General features: G+C 40.9%; 1 protein-coding gene across 1 annotated transcript in view; it reads left to right on the top strand.

Annotated features, from left to right (window-relative positions):
• The first annotated feature begins 1,110 nt into the window (after positions 1 to 1,110).
• The window catches only part of LOC144507866 (protein transport protein Sec24D-like), a 47,233-nt gene continuing 36,444 nt past the window's right edge, over positions 1,111 to 11,899 (top strand). Inside the window, exons 1-3 of the mRNA XM_078235330.1 lie at positions 1,111 to 1,150; positions 5,628 to 5,773; positions 8,502 to 8,640. Coding sequence (XP_078091456.1) covers positions 1,111 to 1,150; positions 5,628 to 5,773; positions 8,502 to 8,640 — 325 coding nt within the window. The remainder of the gene's footprint in view (positions 1,151 to 5,627; positions 5,774 to 8,501; positions 8,641 to 11,899) is intronic.

Below are 11,899 nucleotides of genomic sequence, written 5' to 3'. Positions count from 1 at the left end.
AAAGTTGGAGAGATGTTTAGGTGAAATTTCTTCATAGGAAGGGTTGTTTAAGCATGGAATTCTTCACCACAGGCATGATTGAAACTGAGAACTTTGAATATATCCAAGGGAAATTGCATAAGTATGTAAATAGAAGAAAATACAAGATATTGGGAAGGGAGGAAGGCTTGAGCATTCATTTAAGATTGCAAAGAGCCAGCACAGACACAATAGGCCAAATGTCCTATCCTGTGTGAACTTCTATGTTTTGATGGAACATTGAATAGCAATCAAATTCATTTAAAACTTATAAGCGAAACCCCAGATTAGATAAATATTCAGCTTAAGATAGCCACAGGGACACAGAAGACACAAGAGATTAGATAAACGCAGACTTGAGGAATCATGAAATGCAGTAAATCTACAATAAACTATATATTCATGAATATTGAAAATATCAGAAATGATATACTGGAAGTTATTGTAGCAAATTGTAAGATGGGAAGGAATGTAACATTTGAATGTATAGAGCATTTAAAAACACCACGATTAACAGAAAGAAAATGGAAATAAATTACTCTAGTTCGTTACATCTGATTTTTAAAAAATCCAAACTATCATTAGGATACATTAAAGATCAACAAGTCAACCAGAAAAGATCTAACAGAAAACAAGAATGTTGTGTAACATTGGGAAAGTAATTGGAATAGTAGCCCTCAACCAAATAAATATAAAGCACTTTAAAGCCCAAATTGATAAGTGCAATTGGCCTCATAACCCAAGTGCATCAGGATCATTGAGAGGTAATGCTCACCTAATATCTATCAATGACTGAGATAATATCGAGGAAGTAGAAGTCATCGTAGCCCGAAGATCAGCAGCCACAGGGTGATTATTTTTAGAATGATCTGTGATTCAGATGTAACCAAGGTAGGAGCAAGGCATATAACTTGAAAACACTAAATTAAGGGATCTAAAGCAATTGGATTGAAGGGGAATGTTAAACAACACTTAAGAATACTAAAGATACTGAACAAATATACATCTAATAGTCTCAGATTAAGAAAATATGAACCAAAAATAATTAACAAATTAAAAGTGAGATTAAAAGAAAACATTCTTGTACTAATCATGAAAGGAGAGCAAAAGAGGCTTACTGGGATCATTACAGGTAAGGTAGGAATTCAGCAAGATAGCTTCAGCATAACTGCGGAGACAAATTTTCCACGTTGCCAGTGTTGTAGCTTTGCTGGAACAGCTTGGCTAGGGATGAAGCTAGTTCTGAGCAGTAATATTGCCAGAATATTGTCTGGGCCCATAGCTTTTGCAGTATCTAGTGTCTTCAGCTGTTTTTTGATATCACATGGAATTAGTTAAATTGTCTGAAGGCTGCCATCTGTGATGCTGAGGACCTCAAGAGGGGGCCGGGATGGATCATCCATTTTGTGCTTCTGGCTGAAGATGGTTGCAAATGCTTCAGCCTTATCTTTCACGCTTGGGTGCTGGGCTTTCCATCATTGAGGATGGTGATTTTTGTGGAGGCATCTGCTCCTGTTCATTGTTTGATTGTCCACCACCATTCACGACTGGATGTGGCAGGTCTGCAGAGCTCAGATCTGATGATCTGTTGGTTGCGGGATCACCTAGCTATCCTGCGCCAATAAGTCATACAGGGTTCAAAATGTTAACTGTGTTTCTCTCTCCAACGACACTACCTGACCATCTGAATTTTTCTAACATTTTCTGTTTTTATTTCTGATCTCCAACATCTGCAGTGTTTTGTTTAAATATCTACCACGTGCTGCTACAACTGTTTGGCACCTAAGTATTTCTGGGTTGTAGCCTCAACAGGTTGGCACCTCATTTTTTTGGTATGTCTGGTGCTTCAGTTAAAATCAAAGATGCTCAAGAGGGTAGAATTGGAAGAGCACAGCTATCTTAGGGGGTTGTAGTTTTGGAGAAGATTACAGAGTCAGGGTGGAGCATTCAGCTCTGCCACTGCCCATCACACCAGATTCCTCCTAAGGTATCCCCTGGGCAGAACTCGCATTGTTCTCTCATTTCTCTTCTATTTCCTGTCATGTTCTTCAAGCTCATCTTGTTTATGAGATCCATCCCCATCTCCCTGGATCCTATTTCCCACCAATCTGCTAACCACCCAACTTTCTTTCCTGGTCTCCGTGTATGTTGATATTGTTAATGGTTTCCTTTCCTCAGATCTTTTCCACTCTCCTTCAAATCTCCAGTCATTAACCATCCTCATAAAACCACCCTTGACCACCCTCGCCGCTAGTGACTTTGCAAAATACCACTCCATTTCCAACCTCCTCCTTCTCTCCAAAGTAATTGAATGGTTCAATTGAGCACTCTTGTCTCTGAATCATTAAGTTGTTGGTTCAGGTCCCACTACTGGACTTGAGGACAAAAATCACTTAAGGTCACTCCAATGCAGTATTAACGTAGTATAGCATTTTAGTGGTGCCATCTAAGTGGAGGAATCATCCGCATTTTTTTTTTCTGACCTGGCACTCTTACCTGTGGTATCCCCCAAGGATCTATCCTTGCCTCTCTTTTTTGTTTCTTATCTACTTCATCCCCCTTAGCAAAATTACCCAAGCAATCTTTGTCAGTTTTCCCACACCTGTGGACAACACCCACTCTACTTCACCACCACCTTTCTTGACTCCTCCACTGTTTCTCAATTGGCACATTGCTTGTTTGACCAGCGTCCAGAAACAAAATGTTTTTCAGCACTATGGAACTGCAAGTTATTCTTGAATTATGTCAGCGTGGGAAGAAGTGGAATAGAGCATTTCGGGGCTTGATCTTGGGATCATGACTGTTTGTAAATTGCCTTGATTTCAAATCTCAGTACAAAACTGTTGGATTTGTAGATGATACAAAACTAGGAGAGCAATGAGGAAGGCTGAAAAAGAGAAATGTCCATTGTTGCCCAGATTTTGTGGACGAGGACTTCCTGCACATGGTCATCAACCGGTGAGGGTTCTCACTCAGTTTGACCTCCATTTCACAGAAATGTTGCAGTAAATATCCCTCGGCCTTCTGTCTCCAACGTTCTTTTTTATCCTTAGCTGAGTCAATTTAAATGCTGCTCAAGTGTCTAATTGGCCTCTGTGCTCCATTTGCAAGCCTGCTATAATAACACAGCATCCATGTGCTGCTGAAATAAAGAATTAAAAGGATTAATGAGAAGGCAGGAATTTTCCCAGAAACCTTCCGTAATCCACAATTAACTCCAAATGTGTGTCAGAAGTAATTTCTAGCTCGTGGTTTCATAATCATCAGTGAAAATGTCCCATTGTTCCTCAATTCCACAGCAAGCACAAAGCACTCCACATTCTTGCATCACTCATGTATTGCACATCAACTTGATTATATTTGCATGGCTTACAAATGGATTTCATTACACTGCTTAGTATTTGTCAAAGAATGTCATTAAGAAGCCAAAAATATTTTATTAAGTTTAGGCCATAACGAGCAGCATTTAAAATAAAGAGTCTGTCAGCTCCACATTTTGCTGCACTAAAGGGGACGGAATAATTATTTGACAAGGAAAAATGTAAAAGTACACAGAAAAGATCAGAAAAATCTAAAATATTCGTAAAATAGGCAGCTTCAGACAAAGAGCTAGAATTGGGTGCAATGGGCACAATCCTTTCTTCCTGTGATGTCATTTATTATTTTAAATATTTAGCAAAATATTGCATTAAAAACTCTTGCAATTAAAAACAAGATAATCCAAAAAACATAAATTATATTTGAAAAATGCACAGTGGAGACTTATTGTCGCAAAAAAAGGCCTTAGCGGTGCAGAAGTTCACTGATTTGATTATATTGTACAGGATTATATTGTACATTGATTAACCTAAATTTAAATAACATTATTATTCCACAACAGTGGTTAAAATGGTTACGTGGTTTTCAGAAGTTTTATAGATAACACAACAATTTTGGATTAAAATTGGTGTGCTTTAATTTATGTGAAGTAAACAATAATGAGGACAGAAAATTTGCCCATGACGTTGAGCAGAATCTTCCATGGAGTGGTCGCATTGCCATTCCACTCATTTTTACTTAACCAAGTCTGAAGTTGCACAAAACTCTCTGGACTTCTGATCCGGGCCTACTGAGGAATGTCCAGCATAGCTACTTCTGGAGTCCTTTCTGTGTAGTGCAGCAGAGTTAGAGAAATGAAGCTATGCCCCTTTACTACCCTTTTAACAACACCAGCTACCATAAACCAGTAAGTGGGGCTATCGGGTGTTTAGTGTGAGTAGGATGTAGGCAGTGGGATGAAGAGGGTAGTGGGGGGTGGGAGTGGAGAGGGTACTTGGGGGGGGGGGGGGGGGGGGGGGTAGGGGATATGCTGCTATAAATCAGTAAACGGTGGTATTGTGTGGTTAGTGGGGGGGTAAGTGGGTTAGTTTGGGGGGGTGAAGGAAGTTTAGTCAGAGAATGGGGGTTTATTCGGGGTGGAGGGTAGTCGGGGCTGGGAGAGTTGGATGGGGAATCATGGGGTGGGGGTGGTGGAAGTTAGCTGCAGGTATGGGGGATCAGGAGAGATCACGGAGGATGTGGGTAGTTAGTGGCTGAGGTAGTGGGGGTAGTCGGCGTAAGGGATGGTGGGGTTTAGTCAAGAGTTCAGGAGGGTAGTCGAGTGTTGTGGGATTAGGGGCTTGGGAGAGTAGTCAGGAAGTCGGAGGGTGATCGAGTTGGGTGTTGAGAGGTTTTGGTGAAAAGGGGGTGGGGGTAGTTTGGAGGTGGAAGATGGGGTTAATCAGGGATGTAGGGGCATGAATCGTCAGGAAGGGATGAGGAAGAGTCAGGGGTTGGAATGTTGGGTAGTCAGAGTTTGAAGTGTGGATGCTAGTCAGGGTTTGAGGTGTGAGGGGTAGCCGGGTTTTGAAAAAGTTGGGAATAGTCGGGTGTATGGTGGGGGGGATTGTGTGGAAATGGGTGGCCCAGAGGGGGCTGGGGGAGTGGGTGGGATGAACAGTAGTACAGTTATCCAGTAATTGGAAGTGGTTTTAGCCTTTCTAACGTTTTCTGGGTTACTATTCTGATGAGAATGTAGGAACCATCCAAAGTCTCCGATTTAAAAAGTACTTTTGAAATGTTCCAGATGTAGGCTAATTGCCCAACAGAAACTAAAACTTCCCGGGCGATTTCCATGTCGTCCTTGCGTAGAGATTACCAGTGGGTTCCCCCAGTGTATTTTATGGGGTACAACCTCCTGGGGAACCGGAGATATCGGCTATTGTTTTGATGCATTATGAATGATCGATACAAGACAAAAATGGCAAAATTATGTTTTTGTATTACTTTTTATAATGATAAAGGATTATAATCTCTCATTAAATGCCCAGGGCAAGATCTCATCCATTGCTGTCCCATTGCCAACGACAATGGAGAATTTGGTGCTCAGCCAAGACTCCATTCGCTGCACTGGTACCGGAGAATCCCAGCCTCGGACGAGTTCGGAGGTTTCGGCACTAATGTTTACAAGTGTTGAACAGCTGCCCTTTACAGATGAGGGAACCAGTGATGCATGCAGCTGTTTCTTAGCATCTTTTTTGTGTTCTCTGTACATTCTGTATATTATTTTAAAAAATATTTTATCTATCAAGGTTTCAGAGCAACTGACTTCTTGGGTTCCATGTATATGAACAACACAACAGATGTGGAAGTGGCTGCCATTGACTGTGATAAGGCAATCACCGTAGAATTCAAGCATGATGATAAACTCAATGAAGAGAATGGAGCCTTAATCCAGGTATAGTGCATCAATACAACTGAACTCTCCACAAAATACAAAAAGAGTTTCCAAAACACAACACTTGTCGGATTGTTTTACAAAATGGCAGTCAACTCTGCGAAGTTACATTTAGGTTAAAAGTTGATAGCGGCCAGGAATGCAGTGGTAAAAGAGGCAGTGGCATGGAATGGTAGGACACAATGAGCAAAAGAATACCCCCTGAGTCCTTCAACCAGCATTGCCAATAACAGTTTAATTAGTCATGCATCTTGCTGTCATATGCAGCACCTTACTGTATAAATTGATTGTGCATAACAACTACACTTCAAAAATAATAATTTGATAAAGGTCAAGAGAGACACTACAAAATAGTCAGTTTTCCGGCCATTCCCGCCAGCGGACTCTCCTGGTTTTGCTGATGGCAACCTCCTACCACGGGTTCCCCAACACGGAGCATCAGAACAATGGAAAAACCGATTGACAGCAACAGGGTCAGAAGATCCCATCGCTAGTCAATGGCAGACTGCTAAGGCCACTATAAAACACGCCTGGGGATGGGGAATGGATACATGCTAGTTCTTTCTTTCCTCTTTCTTTCTATTTGTCTTTCTTTCGCTCCTTTTTCCCCTTGGTTCAGGATGGTAGGCTTTCAATATTAACCATTCTGTCATTGAGTGTGATCAAGATGCTGCTCAAATGAAGAATGCAATAAGCTACAGAAAAATGCCATCTTTAACCCTCTAATATGTCAACTCACCTCCTGTCTCACTAAAGCTGTTCACAAGCCACAAGTCAGGAGTGTGATGGAATACTCTCCACTTGCTTAGATGTGGTCAGCTCCAACAACATTGAAAAAGCTCAATAGCTTCTAGGGCAAAGCAGCCTGCTTGCTTGGCATCCCATCCACTACCAGTGTAGATCAGCAGTCTGTACCATCTACAAGATGCACTGCAACAAATTGCCAAGGCTCCTTTGACAGCACTTTCCAAACCCATGGTCTCAGCCCTCTAGAAGGACAAGAGCAGCAGACACATGGGAATACATCCATTTCTAAGTCATGCACCACCCTGACTTGGAAGTATATTGTTATTTTTTCAATGTCACTGGGTCAAAATCTTGGAAAGTCCTCACTAACACCACTGTGGGTCTACCCACATCAGATGAACTGCAGCGGTTCAAGAAGTGGCTTATGATCAGTGCTCAAGGGTAATTAAGAATTAGCAATAAATACTAAAATAGCATTAATGGTAGAAACTTCAGAGCAAATAGCTTTCTCATAATCTTATTTGGTTGGCTTGGAGCCAAAGGAATGGAGGAGAAGAAAATAATGAGTTTTTTAAAAGGTACTTGCACTTATTTGGCATTTATCATGACTTCAGGACTTCATAAAGTACGTAAACAGCCAATTAAGTACCTTTTGAAGTGCAGTCACCATTGAAGTGTCAGCCTAGATTATGCTTTGAACCTCTGGTGTGGGACTTGAATCCACAATGTTCTGACTCGGAGGTGACAGTGTTAACACTGAGGCAAGGCTGACACCTTAATAATAATAAATAATATTTTAAATGTTAAGGCAAAGTACTTAATCATATTCCACTGGAGTATTACAGATAAAGTTACACAATACCAAAAGTGTGCAAACAAGCTACCCAATGGTGCTGCAGTTTCTGTATAAGTGAACACATCACTTCTGTATAAACTGAAACATTTCAATCTTATAATATTACACTCAGATTCCACCTTAACTTTTAAACTAATAGAAGTGTGGAAAGTTTGAAGACTTCAGGACAAACGATGCAATGGAAAACGGAAAGTAAAATTCTCTTTTGGACTAAATTTAGCACTTATTAAACAAAAGCAGAACAAGATTTAGAGCATGTTTGTATTACATTTTTCTTTCAGATTTATAGTTATTTCTTTCTTAACATAACTGAAACCATCCAATTTACCTAAGAATCAATTAACCAGCTCACGATGAAACTGATAATTTTGTAAGCAACTCCTAAACAAAACAAGTTGCAGTAAAGTAGTGTTGAGATCAGCCATGATCTTATTGAATGGTGGGGCAGGCTCGAGGGGCTAGATGGCCTACTCCTGCTCCTATTTCTTATGTTCTTAACAGGGAACAACGTCAAAAGAACATCACAGTGAATGATGCTGCACTACTTAGAGTTACAGGAATACTTTGACAGTAGGTGACCATATATGGATTGTCATGTTGCTGCGATGGATTGTTTGATGCTGATAGGGAGTGCAATCCATAGTGTTGCAGTGAAAAATTTTACCCCAGCTTTATTGGAAAGAAGGCAATTCAAGATGCAGGTGTAGCTCCTAAAGTCTAAGTGGTTCAAGTTTGTACTCCTCGTACTTGGCTGCACATGGCAGGAATTGAAGATGCCGTGGGAAGCAGGAATTTCTAACTGTATCCATAACAGGTGAAAATTTTGCAGGGCAAAATTCTTTAAGTTCCCAATTTGCATGGTCTGCACATGAAACTCCATATTAGGCATGCAAGTTCATAATCTTTATCCTAAAGACGTCACCAGGTCACTCTATTCACAAGTATTACCGTGCCAAAATTTTCTAATCATTGTTCGTCTTTCTTGATTGTTATTCGTTTCTTGCATTAATGCAGTATATTTTTCATATTTAACTAAGTAGGTGGTTGAAATGGATTAAAAGCTATAGCTTATGAACTAGAAGCACAAGGAATACATATCATGTGCTTTGTTTTTTTTTCCCCCAGTGTGCCTTGCTGTATACTAATGTTGCTGGTCACAGGCGTCTGCGCATCCACAATCTGGCTCTGAACTGCAGTTCCCAGCATGCTGATTTGTACAAGAGCTGTGAGACAGATGCACTTATCAATTTCTTTGCCAAGTCAGGTAAGTAATTTGTCATTTAAAATGGTTTTAATTCCCCTCAGTTCTTCCCTTGGTTTTTCCCTCCCTCCATCCCACTTAGAGTCATAGAGGTTTACAGCATGGAAACAGGCCCTTCGGCCCAACTTGTCCATGCCGCGTTTTTTTTTAAACCCCTAAACTAATCTCAGTTGCCCGCATTTGGCCCATATCCCTCTATACCCATCGTACCCATGTAACTATCTAAATGCTTTTTAAAAGATAAAATTGTACCCGCCTCTACTGCTACCTCTGGCAGCTTGTTCCAGACACTCACCACCCTCTGTGTGAAAAAATTGCCCCTCTGGACACTTTTGTATCTCTCCCCTCTCACCTTAAACCTATGCCCTCTAGTTTTAGACTCCCCTACCTTTGGGAAAAGATATTGACTATCTAGCTGATCTGTGCCCCTCATTATTTTATAGACCTCTATAAGATCACCCCTCAGTCTCCTACGCTCCAGAGAAAAAAGTCCCAGTCTATTCAGCCTCTCCTTATAACTCAATCCATCAGGTCCCGGTAGCATCCTAGTGAATCACTTCTGCACTCTTTCAAGTTTAATGATATCTTTTCTATAATAGGGTGACCAGAATTGCACACAGTATTCCAAGTGTGGCCTTACCAATGTCTTGTACAACTTCAACAAGACATCCCAACTCCTGTATTCAATGTTCTGACCGATGAAACCAAGCATGCCGAATGCCTTCTTCACCACTCTGTTCACCTGTGACTCCACTTTCAAGGAGCTATGAACTTGTACCTCCAGATCTCTTTGTTCTGTAACTCTCCCCAGTGCCCTACCATTAACTGAGTAAGTCCTGCCCTGGTTCAATCTATCAAAATGCATTACCTCACATTTGTCTAAATTAAACTCCATCTGCCATTCGTCAGCCCACTGGTCCAATTGATCAAGATCCCGCTGCAATTGGAGATAACCTTCCTCACTGTCCACCATGCCACCAATCTTGGTGTCATCTGCAAACTTACTAACCATGCCCCCTATATTCTCATCCAAATCATTAATATAAATGACAAATAACAGTGGGCCCAGCACTGATCCCTGAGGCACACCGCTGGTCACAGGCCTCCAGTTTGAAAAACCCTCTGGCTTCTGTCAAGAAGCCAATTTTGTATCCATTTAGATACCTCAACCTGGATCCTGAGAGATTTAACTTTATGCAGCAACCTACCATGCGGTACCTTGTCAAAGACCTTGCTAAAATCCATGTAGACAACATCAACTGCACTGCCCTCCTCTACTTTCTTGGTTACCCCTTCAAAAAACTCAATCAAATTTGTGAGACATGATTTTCCACACACAAAGCCATGCTGACTGTCCCTAATCAGTCCTTGCATCACTAAATGCCTGTAGATCCTGTCTCTCAAAATACCTTCCAACAATTTACCCATCACAGATGTGAGGCTAACTGGCCTGTAGTTCCCAGGCTTTTCCCTGCAGCCCTTTTTAAACAAAGGCACAACATTTGCCACTCTCCAATCTTCAGGCACCTCACCCGTGACTATCGATGATTCAAATATCTCGGCTCGGGGACCCGCAATTTCCTCCCTAGCCTCCCACAACGTCCTGGGATATACCTCATCAGGTCCCGCAGATTTATCTACCTTGATGCGCTTTAAGACTTCCAGCACCTCCTTCTCTGTAATATGTACACTCCTCAAGACATCAATATTTAATTCCCCAAGTTCCCTAACATCCATGCTTTTCTCAACAGTAAATACTGATGAGAAATATTCATTTGGGATCTCACCCATCTCTTGTGGATCCGCACATAGATTACCTTGCGCTATCTTGCCTCAGTTGACCATCTAGGGATAGACTGCGAGAATATGCAACGGGACCGTCCAGACAAATGTTCCTCCTTCCACATAATTAATCTGTTTGTAATAAGAGAACTTGGCTTTGGCTTCAGCCTGACATGGAATAGTATATATAGCAAATGCTGACTGAATTGCTGCCTGTTTTGGGCACTAGTTGAATTTACCCACCTTGTGCTCTAACATGCAGCCCACAGCAGCATTTATAATTTCTCTGACAGTCCAGTGTGTCCTATTCATTTGGTACACATGACGTCCTCCCTCTACTGAGTTAGTGTTTGGATATACAGGTATTAACACTGCTCCTGACTTGCCACATATGTCCAATGAATTTCTATCATCGCCAATATTTTATTTGAAAAATCAACAACATTCTATATCACGAATAAATTGGATACCCCATTTGATAAAGACAGCAATATAAAACTTTAACGTTGAATAATTAACAGTTCTTATTTTAACGTGTTTTGATTTTTTAGATCAACAAACTTTAAACTGCTTTATAGCAGTGAATTTATACAGTATAGCAAAGCTCTCCCAAACTTGGAGCAAGGTCTGCACTCATTCAATAGCATTGGAATGTGCCTGCTTGACTGAGCTTTGTTCTGCTGCTATAAATACGCAAAGTACATTATCAGCTTGGGAACACTTTTTTAAGTGCCACAGCTGACATTATGAAGGATTATTACAGTTCGAATGTTTGTGTTTGTGAATATACAGAGAAGCCTTTGCACTGTAGGTGAACTGCAACTCCGTTAAGTTAGTCTTGTATTAGCTGGCCTGATTTTTATCTACCTACAAAAAGAAACCCTTTTTCGTTCAGTGTAAAATGTGTGCCTTAATAAATATAAGTGACTCATTTCCCAATGATTAATCCAAATAGAATTCTAGTCATATTGATATCACATGTCATCAGGCAGTCAAAGCAGTTGTTTTCTTTGCAAACGGCTGTAATTATGGCACTATATCACCATAATCTCAAAATGGTACATTACATCAGCATGTTCCTTTGTGAATACTATATTTGTTCATTTAAGATTATATTTCTAACTGTTGTATTAGGGCAGCAATAATAGAATCTCAATCCATGATTTTAGTATTGGTATAAAGGTGAAACAAGTTTGCTCCAGTGCTAACTTGGAACATGCCAACAGTCAGCCCCCTCCCCCCCACCACACGCACACAAACACACACACCACCTTCCCCCCCCGCCCCCCCCCCACCCCAAACCCCAGTATTATCTTTACTCTCTCACCTAGTTGCAATTGGACATTTTCCATCTCAAACCAGATGATTCTCTGTACGTGAAGGCATCATTCCTGTGCATCACAACAGAGTCTAGCATTAATGGCCTCTGGCAGTGGCTATCCTATGGAGGCATGTGGGTATTTTGGCTAAGATTGACTCA

The sequence above is a fragment of the Mustelus asterias genome, chromosome 1 (assembly GCF_964213995.1).
Source record: "Mustelus asterias chromosome 1, sMusAst1.hap1.1, whole genome shotgun sequence".
In the NCBI taxonomy this organism is placed as follows: domain Eukaryota; kingdom Metazoa; phylum Chordata; class Chondrichthyes; order Carcharhiniformes; family Triakidae; genus Mustelus; species Mustelus asterias.
Note: the sequence above shows the minus strand (reverse complement) of the source record. Positions and strands in the feature narration are given on the sequence as shown.